Genomic DNA, 25814 nt, shown 5'->3' with positions numbered 1-25814 from the left:
TGCTTTAGCTTAGATTTTAGCCACAGAAGGTATGTGGCTCCGACTGGCTTACAGGCAGGTGTCCATTAAAATCTTATAACAGGACAAACATTGAACATAATAAAAAACTGTAAAAAAACCCAAAACACAACAAAAAGGATGTCAGTTTTAAAAACTGCTTCTCTTTTTACTTGTAGTAAATGGTCTTAATATTGAAGTCCTGCCGTGTTGTTGCCATGTAACAATGCGCCGTATTGAAGGGCCTAAACAATATACAGGCTAATCAGTTATGACATGAAGTCGATTTCCACCCTCTGAGCACTAGTCTCACATACAAACATGGCAAAATATGGAAATCCATGCATGTGACAGCAGTACTGTCCCTACTCAGGTGTTTAGTGTTAACTGACCTATGAGCCAAAGTTAAAATAGTGACTTCATAATTGTATCTTAATGTTTCCCAACTCATTTTACCACACCTTCTTTAACAAATCCAAATGCTGTTCCTCAAACAATGTCTAGCTCCAGCTGAAAGTCACTATTTAGTGCATGATACTGTAAAGTCTTGTGAACTCTGTGGACCCCAGTTAGATTCAATCCATCTTAAATCTCTGTGATGCTTATTGAAAGTAATGTGAACAAATGTATCTCTGAGTTGAGTTGAGTGTTTTTCCACCACAGGCATCTGGCATGGTTGAAATTCATTGTGATATAGTTGTTTAGTGATTTAGTTGTTTAGTTTGGTTGTGTTCATTGTGCTCACTTTGTCCGTTATTTTTGTATTTCAGGGCACTTTGTTGTATGTTATCTCAGTGTCGTTCCCTCCACACCGACATGGTTAACTGTTACCCTGAAGCAACGTACATTAATATGTTGTTTCCTCTCCTCTACATGTAGCAACGCTCCACTGTGGCCTCCATGATGCACCGTCAAGAGACTGTGGAGTGCCTGCGCAAGTTCAACGCCAGGAGGAAACTTAAAGTGAGTGTGGACATAGTCACACACACACACACACACACACACACTGTCTGTGTTACTAAAATCACTATAATGTTGATTTTTATGTCTCTTTAGGGGGCTATCCTCACAACGATGCTGGTGTCCAGGAACTTTTCAGGTGAGCATGACTTTGGCAGTGATGTTTACTGCTTTGGCAGCGATGATCTGCCCCGTATATTTCAATAGGGCCCAATGATGTAGAAATATTTGAATAAATATGATCAGGATTAAAAAAAACCCATTTGTCATTATAATCATAATCTAATCATATGTGTAGTATTTATTTCCTGATTAGATATCTCAACGATGCTGAATGATACACATCGCTGCTATACTTCTTGTCTGCGATCAATCTTTTTATTGGCCTGAATTTGATTCCCTTAACCGCACATCTTTATCCTTGTTCACATTTACTCGTCAGCTTTGTCTGCAGTTTTGATTTCGCACTTCAGGGGTTTGGCTCGGATTTCCTCCTAGTAAGCAGATTGATCACCGAGACACAGTACACTCTTGATTGAACACCCAATTTGTGGGCTGGACGATGGCCTAGCAAGCTAATGCATTAATGCTACTGGCTCAGTGTTGATATGCTTTCATGTAAGTAAAGCAGCTCCTGTGGATTATAGCCAACCGCTCTCTGGTCAAGATTGATCCAGACTGAGGAAAGCAGACGGCCCAGACCTCTGAATTGCTTTATTACATAACTGTAGGCATGTTTATCATGCACAGGTATTTTTTTGGCGAAGAGGATTTCCTGTTTGCCTTCATCCTAATAAAAAAGGAGTTTGTTAAAGTTAAAATGTCACAAATGTTGAGCAGCTCATTGGATGATCCAAACACCTTCTGGAAACATTTTTTGTCATTGTAAAACTCTGGAGTTGATTAAACTTCAAGAAATCCAGAAAGTAAAAGGCTGTCAGGCTTCTGTGAGGCTCTTGTCCCACCTGTGCCTCCGCATTGAATCCCTCTCTGTCCAATAGTGGGACGGCAGCATACGAGCCCTGCCGCTACCACCAGCACGGCCGCAATGGCACAGGAAGGTACGTCTGCTAGAGGGGGAGTTGAGTTGGGCACTGCCAACTTTTAACTCAGGCTATTGGCATGTAGCCTGGGCTGCTTGAACCCCTCCACCTGCTGCCTGCTGCCTGCACACTGATGGACCACTTTTGAATGGTCGTTATTGCACTGGGGCATCTTACACACCCTCGAACACACAAACATGTAAATAGAAACCACAAACGAAGCTCAGCTCTGGACCTTTCAGTACTACTACGTGTCTTGATGCTCTGATGAGCAGAGCTCCTCTCCAGGACTGGCTATTTAATTTCCTGTGTCGAACAAAACAGCCATTTAACTGACACTCAGCATGACCCTCTGACCTCCTTCCAACTACTGCAGCTGCTACCTGGCCAAGCTCTGCTTACACATCTTTGCATTAACACAACTGGTGCATGCTGCATATCTCTTCCTCTGCAGCATAACCATGTTAACTCTTTAATTTGCAATACACATAGACACACTAACATCCATCCTCCGTAACACTCAGTTTTGCCTCCTCTGAATCACTTTGTATCTATAGTACTTGGCCGATGCCCAGTCGATGCCTGCCTGTGCTCGCTGCAACCTTCCCTCTGCATGGCTCTGGCACTAACGGCCAGCCAAGCATGTGTATGAGCGTACAGAACAGTATGCCGACCTGCATGGGAAGCTGGATAAACAGAATGCAGAATGTCTTCTGTAAACTATTTCTCTTTGTCTCCTCCCCTCTCCTGCCTGCTGCGTTGTTTTTGTGTGAATAGACAAAACCACAAGAAACCTCAAGGCGTCAGTATGCTTCAAACTAAGTTTGTGTCACATGAAACATGTTCCTTTCACACGTTTCTGACATCTAACTTCCAGAAACCGACAATTCAAAAAGCACACTCACATCCCACTGTCTAAAAGCGTGTGTGTGTAGGGTGGAGAAATGATGGACAGGAGGCCTGCCTCTATTTTTGTGCTGCCGTTTATTGTCTGGAGCAGAATATATGTACTGTTTAGTCATGCGGTTAGCTCGCCGCAGTCGGCTCAAATCCATCACACCATATCAGTTCAACAAGTTATTTTTACAAAATGGCTAGCTAGCTTTCTATTTCACATAAATTGAACCATTTAGCACTGTAAAATGCATAACATCCAATTGTTACACTTTTTAATAGCATTTAAATACTTCACAAAAGTAGCAATTTAATAAAGGGGACATACTATACCATGACAACATACCTCAGGCATATCTTTCATGAAGTGGATACATGGCAAGTAGAAGAGAAGAAGAGAAGAGAAGAGAAGAGAAGAGAAGAGAAGAGAATACATCTTTATTGTCCACCAGGGTGGAAAATTGTCTTCGGCACTACACATGATTCTTGCAAGAAAGACATAGTGAAGCAGTCAGTGTAACAAACATAGAGACAAGGTCACATTACACATTAAAAACAGTTCATGTCTTAAATCTCATCAGTCACTTTGCAGAGTTAAGAATACTGATGACACTTGGGATGAAGGACTTCTTAAATTACATTTTTAGTTTCCAGAGACACTCTATGGCGCCTCCCGGAGCTCAAAGGCTCAAACTGACTGAATAGTTATCCTCGCTGTCCTCAACGTCCTTACTGTAAAAAGTTTAGGACTTTTAGGGTTTGCAAACTATTCTGCTGGCCATTAGGATAAAGCTGGGAAGCTTATTCTTAGATGTACAATTTAAGTGTCTGTACCAGCTGTAAAGATGAAAAGTTAAAACACTCAACAGGAGTTTTGTACACTAGTTCTAAACTTTCTAAAATCAAACACTATACAGACCCTGTTACAACAGATGTGCTTGATCAACAAGTCGTACCAACTGATTGGTTTGAAGCATACTGACCCTTTAATGGTGATTTATATTCACGCGACAGGACGAGCTGCTTGCTTAAAGGCCAAAATCACGGTTTTATTGGCAAGTGGATGCTACACCAATAGGTTGCTGATAATGGGTTTGTCTTTATGCTTGAATTTCTTCACTCATTGAGTACGATTGTTGCATAAAGTGTGAATTTTGGTTTTGAATTTGCAGAGATGATGTCCTGAAACTTTAAAAGTCAAGTTTAGTAACTGTTGGACTGTTGCACTCTCTTTGGCACTTTTTTTTGAGATAAAGACTTTGAAGTGGATGCTGCATGCTGGACATGTTGATAAGCCACCGTCATCGCATGAATCCCACCACCCCTTTTTGAAAATGATTAAAAGAGTTTCAATTCAAGTTTTTCAATTTCAAGTTTTCAATTTTGGTCACTGTTCAGATGTTAAGATGCAGATATTAAATGCATTACTGTTTTCTCACCTTCTTCATTGCCCTCATTCCTCCCTTTAAAATGGAAGGTAAGGGAGGATCATTGAAACATGACTTTACCCAAATTTGAGTGTTTGAACAGTATGAATATATGTGTGTGTGTGTGTGTGTGTGTGTGTGTATGTTTATTTTTAGTCCATGTTTTGTGTGTGTGTGTGTATGTGTGTGTGTGCATGCATATTGACATTTATTTAATTTCCTGTTTGTTGTGTGTTTTGTGTCATTTCTATGTAAATCAGGTTAAACTGTAGCTGTGTGGTTGTTTTTTCAGATGCATGCACATGACGTTATGTCAGTGTAGTCAATGTCGGCTAACCAACTGTTGTTTTTTTTCTAAAGGCCACTTTTTGGAAGTCTTTCCAGCAATGTTATCTTTCCCTTAAAACAACTTATATTTTCTTTTGTGACTCATTAATTTCAGAGAAGAATAAAAATAACAAGTTCTTAGATCAAGAGTATCTGATTCAGATATTCATTCATTTATTTTTTTCTCACCATTCATATTTGCTCCATTGTGGCCGTCAGGAAGGATGATGATTTTCTGTAGATCACACTGAACACTGAAACAGGCTCAGTCTGTAACACTGGTGAACCGTGTTGTGTGCTTTTTGACACTAAATGTTAGTGTTTGGGGGAAAAAGACTTCACTTTTTGAATGTTTTCTTTTAATGTTCTTTCAGCTGCTCCAAAAAATGTTGATAGTATGGAGGATGATGTTACCCAAAACATTAACATCAAACGGAACATTAAAAATAGAAATGGTTGACTTATATGTTGCTTTACAACTAGGGATATACAGTATATGAATGAATAAATGGATCGAATAAAATGTAACTGGAAAAGGAAATTTGATATTTGATCCAATTAAAAATGAAATTTTAAAAAATCTATAATAAACACGAAAAAAATTGCAGTGAAAAATGGAAAAATAAAATAGAAGCTTAAAGAGTCATTTCCTGGCTCTTCATTATTTTTTAATCAGAGCGGTTCTTTTCTGTTTCAGGAAAAAAAAATAGATGAAAAGTTCAGTATCTCACAATTCTAACATACTAACTCTAAATTTTGACTTACTGTAGTACTTACCACGAGTATTTTTTATTTTTGTCATGTCTAACTTTTCATCTTTTTCCTGGCAGAAATGAGCCTCCATACAAAACACTTTGGGGAGTTGGGGCTGTAACATTATCAGTGAATATATATTTAAATGAAAATTATAATGGAGACGGAGCAAATACCTCCTCCAAGACTGTGCAAAGTTATTTAAACTTTAATCAAAAAAAAAAAGTTATAATTTAATTATCACTTTTCCATTTCCTGCAATGGATTTAAAATTTCACTTTTCATTTTCAGTTTGCTATTTCTGTGCTATTAATGCCAAATTTCCTTTTAAACATTTAATCATGGCCTGATTATCCCTAGTGTGGTAGAGTAAGAATACTTCATTCACAGCATTTTGGGTGGGATTGTCTCTCAGACAACAACAGTTCCACTCTTACAAATATTAATGAAATCAGATGTACACTTCAGACTTGACAAACTATTATTGGAGCTTCTTTTGCTGACTGGTTGATCTCAACCACTGATCAGTTTATGTCACAATTAATTCCCAAACTGTGTTCACTTCTTACCATAATTTCTTTTTTTTTTCAGCATGCAAGACCTTACTAAACAAAAAGTCGGATGGTGTGAAGGTAAGTTTTCTGACCCCCCATGAGGGTTTTATTGACTCTACTGTTTCTGTCTGACTTACTTCCTTCTGTTGTCTCCCTTTTGGTCTGTCACCCTAACTACTCTCTAATATCATGTTTCTTCAATATAACATGTGGAAAAGCAGTACGTCCTTTAAGTTGGATTACCTTTGTGCTTTGGTGCTCCTTTGTTAATTGTTAATTTGTTAAGGTCTATTAAAAGTGATAAGATATTTGGTGCCTCAGGGTAAAAAGATTGATGATCGTAAAGATTAAATACTCACTTGAACATGTTTATGTGCTAGAAGTTAAAGGTGGGGCGCAGATTAATACACATTTTCTATTTGAAGATGTAAACATAAGGGACATAATTTAGATGCTGTTTGTTTTATTTACCACCAGCTTGTTCTCTGATTCACAGCGATTCGAGCAACCTTCATGTCCTGGTGCTCATTTTGTTTTGATCGACGGTCAGCGTCAATGCATGCAGTGAAGCGCCATGATCAACAAGGGCCAAAACAAAATCCCCATTACATACAGTAACTAAAACAATAACAAAATAACCCCCCAATACATTCTACAAATAAACTGCACGACCAATGATTTAAATCTTTCAAGACTTTCCTTTTTTTTAGCATCCCCTTGTGTCATCTTTGTTCCTGTGTAAGCTTGTGCAGCTGTTTTGTTTTTCTCTCTTTCTGGGATCAATTTGGCAGCTTCACTTTTTTAATATTTTGATTAGTTCCTTGTTTCCCGATGACCCCTTATTTTTTTTTTTTTCCTCCTCCTCTCCATTGCTGTCTGTCAGAAAAGGAAGTCCAGCTCGAGTGTTTGTTTGATGGTGAGATCGGCTCTGTCGTTTTCGTTCATTTTTCATTCTTTGTCTCCCTTTATAAGCCTCCGGCCTCCCCTCCCCTTCGTCTGTTTTATTTTTATTTATTTTTTTGCTTTGGGGCAGAGATGCTTGAGGCGTCGTCTATGACAGTTGTCGTCTTGTCCGATTTCTGTTGGATTTCCAAACTTCATCCAACATCCCTGCATCCCCTTCAGCCATGAGCGCCACCAAAACCATTTCAGCTCCTGACAGATCACACACACACACACACACACACTCAACCTCTTCCAGTTATCTTCTTCCACTCTCTGACCCGTCTGCGTATGGATAAGATCAGACATTTTGACTTACCTGCCAACATCCCTGACCATCAGCTGAGCGAGGGGCATTTGAATCACCCTAAAACATCAATACACAATCATTTTCCCTGTCTCAACTTTTTGCATATTTATTGTACCCTCATTATTTTTCATTTGAGTGACCTCTTTTTTTTTCTCCCCTTCTTCCTGTAAATATAACAGCTGTCTTGGTCACCTGCAGATAATCACCACTGTTGAATTAGAGACAGTTCAGGCATGACAGACTGAGGATATCAGCACTGATGTGTGTAAAATAATTCAGTAAAAGTGTGTGATATTTTAAGTATTTCTTGAGGAATTTGCATTTGAATGCATTTTACAATAAAATTGATACTTATACTCTTTGTCACTTGCTAAAAAAACAAACAGTAGGGCTGGATATCTGGTATAATACATGATACCATTTAGATACGTTACTTTCAGAAATATTAACATGTTTTTTATTTTCTACAAAACCCTTTTTTCATTTAGCGAAAGAAACCACACCTCTCAAATGTTACATATTCTCTAAACTCAAAACATCTGTACACGAACTTTGCCTTGTTAAAATTGTCTAAAATTAGCAATATTATAAAAGAAAGAATAAATAGCAAAGAGTAAAAATATGACCTGACATTTGATGATTCAGCCAGTACCAGAAGAAGTACTGAGGTCTGATACTCGGCCGTAATAAACTGTTTCAGTTAGTAAACAAACACACTGTTCTGAACATTTCAAGCCTAGTAAACATCCTTTTCGTGGCTGCAGGGAAACAAGATCAACTCAGACAGATCTTATGATGTACAGAAAAGCAGGCAGTTTGAATCCTTGGATTTGGGGAAATTTGTGCAAAGGAAATGAATTATCTGCTTTTTTTTTTTCTAAATAAGTGTTCATCGAACACTGTGCCCCAGTTATTTCAACAGCACTGAAATTGTACTGAATAGTTATCATGTATGAATGTGTCACTTGGTAAGAAAATATTTGTAGTCCCAACAGTCCTCAGATAACCTTTCCTGAGCCAATAAATAGTATAAAAAATGAGAACTAGATCTAGAAATAGATAACTAATCTACTTCTAACTAATAGGAGACTTCCAGTAGTCTCTTCATAATGCTGATGTTCACAATAGTGGAAACTTTAAGTGAGTCTACATATTTACACTTCTTAAAGGTTCCTGAAGGCCACAAGGGAGCAAAGTCTATCAAGTGCCCAAATGAACACTGACATTTTTCTTGCTGTAATTGTTCCTGCTGTTCATATTGACCATTAGAAGATCCCTTCATAATGTACTTTCAACGGGGGACAAAATCCACAGCCCTACTTCTGTGCAAAAGTGTATTTAAGTTTATTTAAAGCCTATATGAGGCTTCAGCTGTCCAATTTAGTCAAATCAAGTCGACATCTTTCAACGTAATTGTCTTGTGGTGCCAAATTTCCTCTTTGTTACGATCCTTCCACTGCAGCTGTGAAGGAAAAACAGTGTCTGTGGAGACACAAAGAGGGAATTTTTCACTAAACAGACTGTAGCTGTGGAAGATATCCACTTAACTTGACTTATCTCATATTATCTTCAGATAAACTTTTAAATACATTTTTGCTCAAAACGACGGTTGTGTATTTTGGCCCCTGTCATTTACATTGTAAGCACATTTGAGACTTAATGGTCAGTACAGGAGGAATTATTACAGCAGGCAAAATGTTCATTTGGGTGCCTGACTGTTGTTTTAAGAATTACTTGAAAAATTGTGAACCTATCCTTTAAGTTAAAAAGTCTGGTGTTAATTCACCTTCATTTTTCTACCAGCCCAGTGAAAGATGGGAAAACTTGTTGCTCTCAGCATCACACATTAGTCTGTCTGTAGGAGATGTACCTGGTGGGCTGGGGAGACTGCCAGAACACTTTTTAAAGTCACACTGGGGCATTGACTCATCTCAAGAGTCGTAGGGAAACAGCTGAAAACCTCCCAGCACTTTGCCCTCAACCTTTTATTGACGTAATCCATTCCTTCACACCTCTTAACTCACTTGTGGGAATACTGATGTGCACTCAAGAAGCGTCTCTTTCTGCTCCCCCTCCAGTTAGCCTGAGGCCGAAGGGAGAGTCTGGGGTCAAGCTTTGTTTTCCTCTTCACATCACATGCTCCATCTCTAATCTTTAGCTATATTTATATACCTCTGTTCTGCAGCTGAACCACTATTCCAGCTCACAGGTTTCATCAAATGGACCAAAACATAAATCATAAGTGGTTAAGTGGTTAAACATGAAACCATTAATACATAATAGACCATTTTTTGCAATTACTGAGTGCATATGGTAGTTTTAGTTTAGTTTCTCATACAGTATTTGATACATTACAGAAATCACCACAAAAAAAATCCTTTAAATACACTTTAAATTCATGACTGTGTGTCATTATATCAGTTGTTTTCCTGCATGTGTAGCTAATCCGATTGGCGCTAAACACATTTCTCAATTTAATTAAAACTTATACTATATATAAACAATGCAATTTCTCCGAGGTACACCACTTTACTTACAGAAAGAAATGTTCCGTTTTGTAAAACTATATTGTCTGTTTAGGGATAGGACTGTTAAAATATAATGCAAATGTTGCTGAAAATGCTTATAGAACAGCCTTGTAATCACACTTTGCTTAAAAATTGCTTCTCTTTTTCTTTTTCAAAGTTTCTTTCGAGATCTTTGTTTGGTTTTTGCTCAAGGTCAACCCTCAGATTGACCTCGAGACTTTAGAAGAATCGAGACTTTAGTTAAAATTCAGTCAAAGTGATGAACGAGCTCTGAAGTAAACGGACTTCCATCTGACTTTGCATGAGCTAAAAGTGGGAAATAACAACATGCAGTACATACCTCCATGCATACACACACAGTCTTATTTTCCACAATTAAAAAAAAAAACCTTTCATCAAGGCCTTTCACTGCATGCACAGACCTGGACTGGTAACCATTATTATAAACTTATTTTCTGACTCGGTCACACATACAATATTTTGGCTGTGTTGCTGCCAGAAATGGGCTGCCAATCGCTGATGCTTGTTTTAGATACAAACTTGTGATTTCTCTTTTTTTATCCCAGCAGATGTTGATTTACATATTTGTTAAAGTGCTGGGAAAATACTTAAAATCCAGTCTGGAAATATGTTCGTTGTTTTAAAATGCATGTGCTGACTAACTGTTCTGTATTTTTTACTCTTTTTAATGTTGTGCAATGTCTGCAAAAGTTGTAGACGTTTATTATTACAGGCAAACACCGGGACACTAGACTCAATACACAGATTTATAGTAGAAATAAAAGTTAGTAAGTGAGGAAAATTAGTATATTCACATTGTTGTTGTGTTCTGTTATGGATTAAAAAGATTATTTGAAGTCAGGTGCGTAACAGATATACAGGAGAATAAAACAACAACAACAACAACAACAACTGCCCTTTAAAATGCAGAGGCAGCAAGGTGTAGATGATGCATACGGATAGTCAGATAAATCTGTTTAGCAGCAAACTCCTGCACTTTAAATCCTGATGTAGAATATCTCTATTGGCCGTGTAATGGCTCTATTCTTGTTTTCCACCTAAGATTCCCATACAGTAGTTGATGATTTAGACCCAGTGGGAGCAGCGGGAGTCATTCTGTGTTGTGTTTCTTTGCCCCAGTCGCAGGGAAACAACAGTAAAAACAGTGTAGTAAGCAGCAGCAGCACCAAAGACAGCAGCATGTCATCTTCAGCACCAATGGTACATCATCTCTATTTGGTTTCATTGTTTCCATCTTTTTTAATGTTTAGTTCTGTCTCCTCCTCATCTTTTTGTCACACCCCTTTATTAAGTGAAATCCTTTCTTTTCTGTGATTTGTCCTCTCTCGTCCTTCCATCCGCTGCCTCTTTGCTTCTGTTTTTAAACACAAACTGTGATGTTGGCGGTGGATTTGACGACTTTAAAATTGAACGACTGCTTTGTGCTTTTGAGTGCGTCTCCTGGCTTGTGTTTTACCCAGACCTCCTGTGGACACACTCATATATATATATATATATATATATATATATATTTATTTATTTACACTGACAGGTAGACAAATGACTTTCATTTTGTGGCACGACAGCAGACACTTCAATCAAGTTCTGCTCAGCCACAACCCGGTGACTCTTTTGTGTGTTCGACTGTGTCACCTGAGCTTTGTTGATGGTTCGCCTTTGAAGTTCGACAGGGTTATTGCGTTTTCGTGGAAAGCAGAGCTCGAAAACGCAAAGGATGAAACCTCTACTACATCAAAAAGAGCCTTTTGCAAATTGCTCTTCGATATGTGAAATGCAAATGTTGAGGACTTCTGGGTAAAACAGGAGCCGGAGTAATAGAGAGATCATAATTGTGTGAGGATGCAGCCCCTCTGTGTTCATATATGTAATGGGATTGAACCATATATTAAAAAACAATAGGGTCCAGAGTTGACATATGGCAGCCAAACCCCTCGTCTCACCAGCCCATCGTGTCACATCCCTGTGGCTCCGTCCAGAGATTGATACGCTGTTGAAACAGTGCAAATGAAAAACTGTAGAAATGACAATCTGTAAAGGTAGGAGGATAAAATCAGGATCGATTGAGATTATTAAGATCTTTAAATCAAAACGATGGTGTTACAGCCACAGCATGTTGGGGTAAAACCAAACTTTACTAAGCCTTTACTAGTCAGCCTCTCAGTAGAACGTATTGACTCGTATTCCAATAACCAGTAATTAGTTTAATTAACTTGCTTCCAGGGCTGCAACTAACGATTATTTTCAGTATCAATCTGCTGATTATTCTCAATTGATTGTTTAGTCAGTGAAATACAAAAAAAATTGTGAAAAAATTGCATTCACAGTTTCTCAGAGCTTGGATTTATCTGACTAACAGTCCAAAACCTTTTAGATGTTCAATTTACTATCATATATGACAAAGAAAAACAGCAAATCGTCACGTTTAAGAAGCTAAACTGAAGAATGTTCTGTATTTTTAGCTTGAAAAAATGACTGAAAAAATAAATCAATCATCAAAATAGTTGCAGTGAAGTGGACCCTACATGGATTTACAAGGACATAATCCACCAAGATTTGTTTATATGTGTGTTGGGAATGAAATGCTGGGATAGGGGACTCCTGGCATGTTTACTCACTCCCTTTAAAGAGGTGGAAGTATAACCATGGTAACAGCAGCACCATTTTGTGTTAAAGCGGATATTACGATGGCGCCATGGTTTTGGTTTGGCAGTTTGAGTGTGAGAATTAACAGCCACAGAGGTGCGCAGCCAAAAGAGAAGCTTACTGGTTTTATTAATCCCACGACTCCCACAATAGATAATCAACTAATCGTTGCAGCTCTACTTGCTTCTAACATCTTTATTCTGCTAGCACTGTGAGCTATGGCAGCAATATATCCATATTTTGAATAATATATATATGCAATAATCCACCATCCATACATCACATAAGTTATTCCAGTAACAATAAACAGAAGTATCATAATAATACAATTCTCTGCCATATGTGATAATACAATAAGCACTTAAAATTACCCATAATCCCATGTGTCATTGAAGGGGCTGCATGTTCTATAGTTGTAGTTAGTGGATGTTGGGTCCCGTGCTGATGGAGATCAGAAGAACCTGAGCGTGTGACTGACTGAACGAGTACACTGTGGGTTTGCTTTCCAAACAATGCAGTACTTGGAGCTCTTGAATTGCTTTGTGCTGAATGTTTCTGTGGTGCAGGGTCAAGGTTGAGGATGAGGAGACGCACAAACACTCAGTCACTGTGCATAATCACGCCATGTGCAGTAGGACGGAAGGTTGTGATGGGAGACGTTTGCATGGTCATGACTTCCAAACCTTTAGACGACTCATGACGCTCTCTGAACATTCTCAACATCTCAAAACATTAAGTGTCCCTTTGTCAAGTCAAGTGTTCAAGGAATGAGAAGACACTAAAATAGTTTACACATACTAACTCAATGTATTACTGGTTCATTTGAAGATATTTATACATCTCAATTCTGAGTGAAAGCTACAAGAAATGCACATAATGTTGTAAGAAAATGGAATTTGAAACAGTGTTTATTCAGCAACTGAGCCAAAGTTAACCAGGAGAAACTGGGATAATCTATGTAGCATTGAGCTGCACTGATATGATATAATATGGCAGAACTGGTTCTGTGGAGCCAAAACATTGGCGTTAAATTAGGGCGTTTTAAATACTTCTGTGATTATTTAATGCTTAGAGAAATAATGCAGCAAAATAACGGTTATTTTCTTAATTAATCGATTAGTCGTTTGGTCCATAAAATATCAGAAAATGGTGAAAAATGTCAATCACAGTCTCACAAAGTGTCACAACCTAAAATGTCCCGACCAACAGTCAACAACCCAAAGATGTTCAATTTATTATCACAGAAGATTAAAGAAATTGGAAAATATTCATATTTAATAACTCGGAACGAGAGAATCTTAATATTTTTTCATTAAAAATGACTCAAACTGATTAATCGATCACCAAAATAGTTAGCAATTATCTTCCGTCGAACAACTAATCGATTGCAGCTCTACAATATATTGGACCTTTCAGAAAGGTACCACTCGGATTTTTACCTCAAACTGGTAAACACAGTAACATCTATATGACATGAACATAGAATATCACCAGCACTCACACTTATATGCACATTTAGTACTATCACAAACCCTCCTCCTCAGTCACGACCCTGGTAGGTAATCATGTGTTTACGGCTGTTTTCATGCATTTATGAGGCTCTATAAAATGATACTTGAGGCCACGATGGTCTTTGCCACTTGAAACATGGGCTTGGTGAGCACAGATTGACTTGACATCTCCAGTCATCTATCTAATCACGCTGATCCTCCACAGCCTCTCTACTGCGGCTTCTGTGCTTCGTTTTGGTGTGCACACATGTGTCTGTTTTGTACGTGTTCAGTCATGGAATATGTTGGTATTCCCTGACATCTTCCCTGGTTGCCCCCGACCCCCCGCCCCCCCACCCACCCATCCCCTCCCCGCATGGTAAAGTGTCTCCTACCTCCCCCCAGGAAGCCCAGACAACTGTTGTACACAACCCAGCTGACGGCACCAAGGTAAGCCGCTCCTTCTCCCACCACTAGCCACCAGCCACCACTAACACCCGCAGGTCACTCGTGGAGGAGTTTCTCTAAATAAACTCTGTCAAAACAGCTGTAACGATTCTCTACGCTTCATTGTGCACCTAATGTGAGCTGGCTTCTGTCAGTATATTTCATCATTTCACTCTCTGATCACCGAAAGGGATTCACAGCTTGTAGTGAGGGTAGCTGACATTTTAACCAGTGTAAAGGTGCACCAGCGTGGACCCTGGAGTGTGCCACGGGAATAATTATACAGTAGACTTCTGCAGCTGATAAATTTTAAAAAGCTATTAGAAATGGATTAATTAAATTTGAATTTTCATGGTGTATTACTAAACCTAATGTAAAAATGATAACAAAAAGAGATTTAAAATGGTCAATTAATAATTGTTTCATTATTCTGTCTTTAAATGATTAATAATATTTTAAAAGCAGGAACTCAGACACACAGAACTAGCTCTTTAGGTTAATTTAATGTCAAGGTGGCTTTCTGCTTACAGTATATGTCTTTAAAATGCATGTTAGAAATGCTGTAAATGTTAAAGCAAAGGTCAAACATAAAATGTGAATAAGATAACCTGAATAAATACAATAACAAAAATTATATTTAAAAAGCCTTTTTAAAATAGAAAAATCAAATTTTCCAATTCCATTTTAAATATCAGTCATGTTTTTACAATATAAAGACAGAATAAGGAAATAGACATAATTAATTATATGTTTCCACTTTTTTAATGCATAATCTATTGGGTTTTTTATTGATAAAGTGATTAACATGAAGACGTATGTGACACAGGACAAAACAAGAAGGAGATGCAACAGAACAAGACAAAAAAAGAAAAAGATAAATGAATAAAAAGAATATTTGGCTTAATACTTTTAGATTTTCTTATTGTACTGTGTAGGTGTGTGTGGGTGGGTGTTGTGTGCGTATGGATATAGAAGGGAGAGAGAGCAAAATCCACTCTTAACGCATAATCTAAATGCACATGTTAAAAAAACGTAATACCCTTTTTTCACATTTATCAGTACACCTTGTTTTATAATAAAATATTGTAGAAGTCTACAATTATTCCTGTTGTCCACCCCAGAATTGATACACAATCACAGCTCATTTCAAATGTACACAAAAGAGAAAATCCTACACGAACCTTTTGTAACAGCAGCACATTCACACTGGTAAACTTTAGCTTCAGATATGTCTTTGAGACTTTTTTAGTAAAATAGGAACCAACTGCCACGCTGCTTGCACTGTCACTGTTAGTGTGCGAGCTTGCAAAATACTCGTATCACTAAATATTGACACAATTTTCTTTACATTGACACTTTTCTCACTAACATGCACTCACACACTCCTTCCTCACACACCTTGTTCGCACACATAATGGTTTGTTTTTATGTGTGTGGCCGTCTGCGCTTCCCCTCACTGCTGTCCTGGCTGGTTTGTGCTCCTGGGAGGGAGTTGTCCACCCGTCCATCTGTCCGTCAGGTTGTATTTGTGTCCGTATGGGCGACTTGTCCAAAAGCCTCCCAACCCCTTGCCTTCACTTACACATTAAAAATGACTTGTTTTGCTATTTCTCTTTTTCCCCCCTGTTATCCATCTTCTTCTTCTCTTTGCACTCGTTCCTCTTTCCATCTCTATTTTGTCCCCAACCTTTTCTTTTTGGCAGGGCTCCACAGAGAGCTGCAATAACACAGAAGAGGAGGAGATGAAAGGTAGGAAAGGTACTTGTCCAACTTTCACCTACTCTGCATGCTTCCTTCTGTTCACTTTATCGCGTCCAAGTATTTTGTCGCTCCGTTGAACTCAAGATCAGGTAGAGAAATATTACAATACCTGATATTTCTTCCCTTATGTTTGAGGTAATACATGTCTTCTGGGTAGAGGTTTCAGTCAGGAGTGAGTTTTGTTGCTAGATGACAGATGTCTTGAGTGTTACAGGAAAGACAAATGTGGTGTAAACGCTTGGATATAAACACAGTGTGTGTATGAGGTGACAGATAAAAGGCTGCCATCTTGAAGAACATGTTTCTGCTGTTTACATCTCATGTACAAACTGGTAACACACTGGTGGTGTAGTGGTTATTGAGAGAGTCTCGTAACCAAACAGCAGGTTGCAGCAGCTTTGTCCATTCTGTTAAACTGCTCTGGAGAAAGACGCCAAACCTCCGCTTTCTACTCACTCATTGTACATCGCTTTGGATGTCTTATATTATCTTCCTTTTCCAAGAATGGTATGTAAATTTAGAGCTATCTAGAGCTTTTCCCACCTAAAAATGTGTGTATTTGTGTTTCTGTCAGATCAGGGCTGGGTGATGATTCAATATCATCTTAAATTATTCTCAAAGAAATCAAAATTCAGTTGATAACATTCTGCAAATTGTAATTATATGATAAAAACAAACAACAAACATTGTTTCAAATATAGGTTTTGTCAACATAGTTTATTAAATTTGAGGTTATTTTATAAGTTGAAAAGTAGGATTGAAACTGTTGGAAAAAGTCAATTTGATTGAGAAACGTTTTGATAATTGATTAATATTAGTCATTTTATTAAGAAAATTGCAAAATACTAATTGGTTCCAGTTTTAAACAGTTTTTAGAGTTCTTTGACAGTACATTGAAAACCTTTGGGCTTTTGAGTATTAGACAAAACGAGACATTTGAAGATTCGGCTCTGGGAAAATGTAATGGGCTTTTTTTCCTCTTTCTATTTATTTTAACCACACGATTAATTGAGAAATAATCTGCAGCTTAATCGAAAATAGTCAGTGTGAGCTCTATTGAAAATATATCGGAGATATGTTTCTCAGCTTGTTGTGGAGTTGTTGTCTTTCCTAAAGTGTCCAGAAAAATCAATCAAAGCATCTTTAAGGACCTTTGTAGTGCTATATCCAGCAGACCTGTGTTAAAGGCCCTTTTCTGTTAACACCACTATGTGTAAAAAAAACAACAAAAAAACAAAAAAAAAACAACCTGACTTTGTTCAAATCAAAAAAGGCACTGAGGCAGAGAGCAATCAAGCTGCAGTGACCTCCTCCCTCCACAGATCCGACCCAGAGACACAAAGACGAATGAGCTGAAAACAACCGGTTTTCACTCCCTTCAAATGTTTTCATCAGGATTGTCTCGTTTTTCTACAAACAAAAAACTTTAGCTGTAATTGCATAAACAATCTACACATACTGGCTTTAAGTAGGAGGTGAAAACTAGAGGATCTGTGGGAGAAACTATGCAGAAAGTATAGCAGTCAAAGTCATGCTGGTTTTACAGTATTTACATAAAAATCTGAAAAGGCTCAAATACAGGATCCCATGTGTGTACCTGAGCCTCATTTTGTGTGTTGGGTGTGCGTGAGTGTGTACATGCTGGCATCACATGACACTTAAGCCTTTAATTAGTCATCTTCAGTCCAGGGATGAACCTTTTTAAGGGTTACAGGTGAATGAACTAGGCCAGAACTACCTGCAGCTTACCAGAGAAAAGCTAATCCACTTACTTAAGGAAGCTTTCCGTGGGTTTACTAGTACTCGATCTTATAGTGGATCATCGCTGACATGCAATCGAGAGGATGTTGTTCTTGCTCTTTCTTCCATTGACGTCTGACGTTGAATGCACTTATTGTAAGTCGCTGTGGTCGTAAGCAAAATGAATGTTATGTAATTTATCTCGTCTACTCTGAAACACGATCACAGAAACACTGCTAGGAAGCTTCAGCTCTTTCATTTACATAAATCAGAGTGAAGTTCTCCTCTAATATGAAGGTCAGCATAGGAAAGGTCTCTAAGATGAAGCACAGGTCGGCATGTTTAAGTGACAGAAGAGAGAGTGACTGTAAACCAACAATTGTGCAGCTTACAAGTTTCTGATCTCTGTGTGACCTTGATGCTTAAAAGGTTACTCACTTCGGAGCACAAGTCACCTGAGAGGTTTGGTTGGCGGCTTGTCCAGCTTATTTAGTACTTATTGGCGTCCGACTCAGCTTCCTTTGATTATCTGTGTGTGTATAGTAGTAGTATAGAGTCTGTTTTCTACATCACTGTCCTGTTTCAGTGTGCCTTATTTTGTGCGTTATCATAAGAGATTTACAATAGTAAATTGTAATATTTACAATAGTAGACTGTGAAGTTTTTAACCTGATTAGTCGTTGGATGGAAAATTATTTTATTTAACAATTATTTTAACCAATTAATCATTTAAGTCATCTATGAAGAATGTAAATGTATGATAATGTTAAGTATTCACTGGTTCCAGCTTGTCAAATGTGAAGATTTGCTGCTTGTCTTTGTTTTTATGTGATTATATATTGACTATTTACTTTTGGATTTTGGTCGGACAAAACAAGCAATTTTAAGATGTCACCTTGGGTTCTGGGAACCTGTGATGGCCATTTTAAAGACAAATGCAAAAAGTTGTGCCTGCACACTGACTCCAAGCTGTAAGATTCATTCAAATAGACAAAGTTTCGATTTGAATCTGTCTTTTGACCTGATGAAGATACAGCTTGAATCGAAACACTGTCTATTTGAAGACATGTTCTAGCTTGGACTCTGTGCAGGTGCTGTTTTTTTAATTCATGCTGCCTTTTGAATAACCTTGCACACACTTAATGTGCGGATAATTTTACAGACTAAATCCATTATTTGAAAAATTATTGATTTGTTAACTGGTGAGTTCCTACCAGAATGTAGAAACATACATTAAGGCTCTGTGTCAGTGTGCCTCTGTTTATATGTGTGTTTGTCTTGTGATGTGGGTAGTCGCTGCCTGTGAGTCTACTAGTACAGACAGTGTGGCATTAAGCCAGTGCAGCACCGCTGAGGAACAGACCGAGACTCCGTCTCCTTGCTGCCCGCCACCCACCTGTAAGTCAGCAGCAATTCACCTCATCAAACTCTCAGCTCTGACCTTTGTGTTCCTTCCTCTTTCATCCCAACATCAGCAGCAACTGCAGCCTAGTTTGAATATAATTTTTTGCCATTTATCTTTTATTGGAAACCGGTATTATACAAATGTCAAATACAAAGTACAAATCTGTGCTCCAAAATTTTTTCTCCCCTTTTTTTGGTGAGTTAAACCCAAGAAATAAAACACCTTCCTCCGACCCCCCGATCATCCCAAACTCACAGAAGGAGACAGAAAAGAAAACACACACATACAAAAAACTAAACAAAACGAATAACACACACACAAAAAGTAAATAAAATGAAATAAAATAGGGAGGGAAGTACAATAAAAAGGATGTTCAAGGTGCTTACTTCAAAGAACGGATGCATTGAGAGTCAGTTGGGGTCCAGAGAGGTATGAGTGTTTACATATGAGATAACAGGCTGCCATCTTTTGTAGGAATTGGCAGTTGAACCTCTTCAGGAATATTTCATCATTTCTAACAACAGAAAAAACATTAAATAACTCAGCTAGGTTGTAGCAGAAGGTGGATTTTGGCTTTTCCACTGTAACAGAATACGTCCATGAGGCAAAAACAACAACATCAGAAACTTTCTTTGTGAGGCTGGCTGGTATAAGGGTTACTCCAAAGATGGGGCAGGGTTCTAGTTTAATATTGAGGGCTTCACCTAACATAATAAAGATACAAGACCAGAAAATCACTATACCTGGAAACAACGTCTAAGCCTAACTTTTGTAAAATGACCTTAAAGTGAATTAAACTTAGATGGACTCATGAAGATGTAGAGTTGATCCTGATTAGTGCCTCTTCTCACCATTCGTCTGTCACATCAAGCTCAAGCTCCTATTCCCAGTTACCCCTAACCCCCCCAAGAGAGGCCCCACCCAAGGATGATATGAGGTCATCCAAATCCGAGATCATACCACGTGCCTTTGGGAGAGAAAGCACCTCAACGACAAGAGAACCCACTGGAAGCTTAGGGAAGGATGTAAAATATGTGCGAGCATAATTACGAGCTTGAAAATACCGGGACAAATGAGACTGGGGTAAATTATACTTAACGCTGAGATCATTAAAAGTGACAAATGAGCCCTCTAAATATAAATCTGAGAAACGAGCCAGGCCTCTTTCTGTCCACAGAGTGAAAGCTGTATCTAAATTAGAGGGAGGAAACAAGTGGTTATTACAAATGGGGCTGCATGGGGTGGGGGCAGAAAGTTTGAAATATTGCCTGAATTGTTTCCAAATTTTCAAAGACGAGAGTATAACTGGATATCAAATGTATTTGTGATAACAAGAAGTCGCCAGAGATGATGGGCGGGAAGAATTGTCCTCCATTATACGTCAGTCAAGGTTGCCAGGCATGAATTTTTTGAAGATTGGCTGCCCAATAATAAAATAAAAGTGTAGGCAACGCATGAACCCCGGCCCGGCTCTTGGGTTGTTGTCGGTCCAGCATTCGAATAAATTATTTTAGTAGCGGCGTTCAGAGAGGCGGTGACTTCCGCAGTCATGCTTTTCCTGGATTTTTCCAGCTCAATGATGAATGTTTCCAACGTGAGAGGAGAAGGCGCGATCACCACCTTGCTAGCTTCGCCTCCGGAGGCGAGAGAAGACTGTTGTGATTTACTCGTTCCCGTGCAAATTCAACTTACTAACAGTTGCACTGAGGATAGACTTAAAAGATAAACATAATTAACAAAAGTTACCAAAGTTATACAGGAAGCAAACACCACATGTCTTTCCACTACATCATTCAACTGGAAATCTCTAGTTTGAAAATTAACACTTTTGTGGTGTTAATGGATCCACATAAAGAAAAATGTGGATCATCTCTTTTCCACTCTTCCCACCAACGTCTCTAAACTGGTTCTCCTCTGTCCTCCTGTGCTGCCATCTACTGGCTCTCAGGCCCGACTGCAGGTTGCTGCTCCCCCTCCATATGAGTTTAATCCCCTGCAATCACTGCTTGATTTATTTGTTCAAAATAAATTATGTTACATGCCATGTAAATAGTTGCATACATGGCTTAACAGCTTCACTAACACTTACTTTATTTTACTGGAATGTAACTGCCTGCAGCTGGTCCTGTGCAGGATGCTGCTTGCAGCCCCAGTGTCCCTGTAGCTCAGACCAGTCCAGCTCTGAGCCCCTGTCCTGAACCAGAGTCCGCTCTGTCAGCCCCCGCAGGCAGCAGCTGCAACCTGCAGCAGAGTAAGTGCCAGGCAGGTTGTGCAAAGGCTCTGAAAGCAGTGTTCATACTGTCTGTTCTGACTTTCTGTGCCACTTGTTGGCAGAAAGTTGTAGCACTTGAGGAAATAAACTGACCTTTTTGGTCTCTGTTTGTTTGTTTTGAAGACGTTATGAACACAGCATTACATGCATGTGTAGAGGATTTGCTAGCTCGCTGGGTCAGCAGCTGCATGTTAGTTAAAGATAGTATATAGTATAGTAAATAGTAATAATATTTATAGCATATCATTATCCATAAAGCCTGGTGTGTGTGTTGTCATCTCTCCTCAGTATGAACTGATGTCCATTCAGAGAGTGCATGCAGTTTGTGCTTTTCTGGTCTGCTGTACTTCAAGTTTCTTGACTTTTATGCTCCACTCTCTTAATTCTGCTGTATTTGAATTTAAAAATTGCAGTGGATTTTATTGGTGTGGGTTTGTGTGCACAGTGAAAGGTTTTTGGACTTATATCAGTCTTCCTAGTTGAAGTTTGTGTTAAAGTTCTCTGTAAGAGATGTTTCAGGTTTCAGAGGCGGATGGTCTCTTGAATGTCACAGCATTAAATACTCTTGATGCTGTGTGTAATATGGAGAGTGGACAGCGTGGTGTGTTTTGTACAGGGTAACCTCAAATGCCACAGTGATTATTGCCAGAGGCGGTGCCCATGTGGTGAACTTACTTCAAATGTCAGAGGTTTAAGGCTTGTAAGGGAGAGCAGGGAGTGGGCTGTGCATGTTCAACCTCCAAGTGATTTCTGACTGTCTTTGACCTCCTCTGGTTGTCTTCTTCCTCCCCTCCCCTCTTTCTTCCCATCTCTCTGGTTTCAGCCCGTAAACAGGAGATAATAAAGATGACAGAGCAATTGATTGAAGCCATCAACAATGGAGATTTTGAGGCTTACACGTAAGTTTGCATATGCAGAAAACATCTGGGCTTAATGCACACCTTGATCTCACTCAAGCTTTGAAAGTCATGTTTCTGCATCTCTTATCTGCAGGATATGTTCTTTTTTTATAAGCAAAGGTTTTATTTATGATGTGTTTTCCTCTGACAGGAGAATCTGTGACCCGGGCCTGACTTCTTTTGAGCCAGAGGCTCTCGGAAACCTGGTGGAGGGCATGGACTTTCACAAGTTCTACTTTGAGAACTGTAAGTTGCTCAGTTTTGTGCAGATTTGTAAGTCTTGCATCAGTTTAATGCTTCATTGTTACAGTTTAATCTGCAGGCTCACTGCAGCAGGCCTGTTAACAAGAGTTTAATTTGAAATAACCATTTTGTGATTATTTATTAATGTATGAGATATGTACAATGTGAAATCTGCAGTAATCTACATGGGATTGTTGGGCAAATGCAGCCTCTTCCAAAGCCTAAATGACCAAACTTGAGAAAATCATAATAGTTTTGATAAGTAAAATTGTGGTTTGAGTGTGCAGACTTATCTTTCTACGAGAATTATGTGAAATTATTGGTGAAACATAATCTCCTCCTTCCAGATAAAGCTGGACTCTCAAACATCATCCCTGTAGAAACCTGTGGTATAAATTTATCAGACTGGCAGGGATAATAAATATCAGTACTTTTACCTACATATTTTGGAACATACAATAAATTCACTCAGTTATCAAACAAGTAGTTCCTTCTACTGTTTCAGACTGCCAACATTTGTTGTCTCGGGCAGCTGTAATATGCTAAATACTCTCAAATTTGGTTACTTAGCTTCACACTGACACCTGACAAGTCCACTTACAAACTGCTGATCTACATATTTTCATCTCCGCAGTGCTGAGTAAAAACAGCAAGCCAGTGCACACCACCATCCTCAACCCCCACGTACATCTGATCGGCGAGGACGCTGCCTGCATCGCCTACATCCGCCTGACGCAGTACATGGACACCCAGGGCCGGCCGCGCTCCTGCCAGTCGGAGGAGACGCGCGTGTGGCATCGCCGTGATGCCAAATGGCTCAATGTGCACTTCCACTGCTCAGGAGCACCGGCTGCACCCCTGCAGTGAACTGAGAACCCAGGCTCAGGTAAACTCACTGAACCGCACTATTATGACCGTCTGAAGGCTGCAGTAACAGTTTTATGCTGCATGTAAGGATTATGATCAAAGGTTGTTTGGATCTTCTGAAGGTTTTTACTGTGCAACAAATTCTTTTAAAAGCTACAATATGCAGCTTGTAGCCTTGAGGCAGCAAAATTTTATTAGTCTCCCCCCTCAGCTGGGAAAGACCCCGCCGCAGAACTCATCCTGATGAGTTAGTCTACCTTGAAACTGAGGCAACAAGCATTTGTCAAGTTTATAGGAGGCACTGATAAAATATACAGTGATTGTTGGTAATCTGTAATGAAAAGACAAACTTCCCACAAGTATGATAAATTATGTTTTTATTAGCTTCATTTGAAATCTAATTTGAAGGAAATGGAGAGAGTTATGCTTTTAAAAGACAAACTCATACAGGTGGTTACATACTTTTACTGTATGAATGTAGTAGAACTTTTTGAGAAATATGCTTATTGTCTTTCTGTCTGAGAGTTAGATGAGAAGATTGAAACCGTTTTTATGTCTGTGGGTTAATTATGGAGCTCGAGTCAGGACTAGGTTAGCGTAGCTTAGCATAAAGACTGGGGTTGGGGGGCGTGGAATGGTTCTGGTTCTGGCCCTGGTGGGAAAAAATAAGTCTACCAGCACCTTTTAAAGAAACAAACAGAAACAATTTGTGATTTTAGGGGCCTGGTTACATGGTGTAACCATTTCTTGCCCAGTGCCGAATTTGGCCACCTCACTGTGACTACAAGACTGTGGGAAGTCACTGCTCCCGCTCGCTGTTTGCCAAGATATAGTTAAAGCATGCAACTCCTCCATGAACCATAAATTGTTTTCTCATCTCCATTTATGTTCGAATTAAACAAACCGGTTACACAGTGTTAGTTTTTGAGCTTTAAGGTGCTGATACATGTTGGGGGGGTTTTGGACTTTGGACAGAGCCAGGATGACCATTTCTTAATGCTAAGCTAGGCTAACAACATCTTGACAAATGACTCCACACAGACATGAAAATGGTATTGATCTTCTCATCTCACTCTCAGAAAAAGAGCAAGAAGGATTGTTTCCAAAATGCCAGAATAATACTTTGATGAGGGAAAAAGCTTGAGTAATGCAGCATTAAATCCACCCAAATGACAAGCTTAGGTTTCATCTGGCGAGGTTTTGAGCTCCGACTCTCAGATTTCTGCCAAAGGAGGTGAAAGGAATTAATTTGTGGTGCTGACAGCAATGAAAAATGACATTTTACATTAGTGTCACCAATTCAGTATCTGACCAAATGTGAAATATGGTCACAATCTCCTCTTCTGTTTCTGAGTTATAGTGTTTAATAATGGCCAGAAAAGTATTTTTGCAGAACATTATGTCACAGTGAAGTTGACCTTTGACCTTTTTCGATGTAAAATGCCATTACTTCATTATTTTATCCTAGTAGACATTTGTGTGAAACTTTGTCATAATTAGTGTATGGATTCTTTAGTTATGGCCAAAAACAGTGACCTTTGACCAACGAAATCAGTTCATCCTTGAGTCCAAGTGGACGTTTGTGCCAAAATTGAAGAAATTCCCTCAAGGCGTTCCTGAGATATTGCGTTCATGAGAATGGGACAGACGTATTGCCTCCGGCCGTGGCTCTCGCCAGCGTGGAGACATAAAAGTGGGACGATTCTCAGGACACCTCTGAAGTTCATGGTGCATCTTTTTTTCTATGATTTATAAGCAGATTTATGGATGTTTATTTGTGGACATCGAATACGGCTATATATTATCCTCAGAAAGTGTAAGTCACACTGAGTCAGAGTTTTGATGCTTGGATGCTGAGGGGGTTTTAAGTACCGTTAACTGCGCTTAACTTTAGCTTCAACTGCTGACGGTGTTGATAAGCCGCCTGCTCTGGATAATCCAGACATCACTGTGAACAGTTTTCATCAGCAGAAAGTACTTCCATAGAAAACTGTTGACAGTAAAGTAAAGGGCACATTGTTTATTGAAAGACACATTGCTGTTAAATTGTTTAAAATGTCATTTATGCAAGTTTTGAGTTACAAAATTAATTTCACCTCCGGCAGAAATCTCTCAGGCAGATATTTCAAAACATGTTAAATGCCAAGTGAGGAAATATTTCTTGTTATTTGTAATTTGGGTGAACTGACCCCTTAAACAGGAACCTATTACACTCTGAGGTATCAAATAATGAGGTAAATGTATGTAGAAATAATCCCTGTGAGCAAAAAGCTTCAGACTGCTGTGAACGC

At 38.9% G+C, this 25814-nt stretch overlaps 1 protein-coding gene across 21 annotated transcripts in view; it reads left to right on the top strand.

Annotated features, from left to right (window-relative positions):
* Positions 1-25814, top strand: part of camk2g2 (calcium/calmodulin-dependent protein kinase (CaM kinase) II gamma 2) — an 81288-nt gene that overhangs the window by 53122 nt on the left and 2352 nt on the right. The window contains exons 11-22 of one of the 21 annotated variants that reach the window (XM_067610565.1): positions 877-960; positions 1054-1096; positions 1959-2018; positions 5993-6033; positions 10876-10956; positions 14295-14339; positions 16040-16085; positions 19131-19235; positions 21362-21493; positions 22338-22413; positions 22565-22659; positions 23291-23542. In XM_067610565.1, the coding sequence (XP_067466666.1) occupies positions 877-960; positions 1054-1096; positions 1959-2018; positions 5993-6033; positions 10876-10956; positions 14295-14339; positions 16040-16085; positions 19131-19235; positions 21362-21493; positions 22338-22413; positions 22565-22659; positions 23291-23523 (1041 nt within the window). In that variant the 3' untranslated portion in view covers positions 23524-23542. Of the gene's footprint in view, positions 1-876; positions 961-1053; positions 1097-1958; positions 2019-5992; positions 6034-10875; positions 10957-14294; positions 14340-16039; positions 16095-19130; positions 19236-21361; positions 21494-22337; positions 22414-22564; positions 22660-23290; positions 23543-25814 lie in introns of all 21 variants that reach the window. The other 20 variants (XM_067610564.1, XM_067610568.1, XM_067610566.1 and 17 more) reach the window with 20 other exon arrangements.

The sequence above is a fragment of the Thunnus thynnus genome, chromosome 14 (genome assembly GCF_963924715.1).
Source record: "Thunnus thynnus chromosome 14, fThuThy2.1, whole genome shotgun sequence".
Classification (NCBI taxonomy): Eukaryota; Metazoa; Chordata; class Actinopteri; order Scombriformes; family Scombridae; genus Thunnus; species Thunnus thynnus.
The sequence above is the reverse complement of the archived record's forward strand: the minus strand, read 5'-3'. Positions and strand labels throughout refer to the sequence as shown.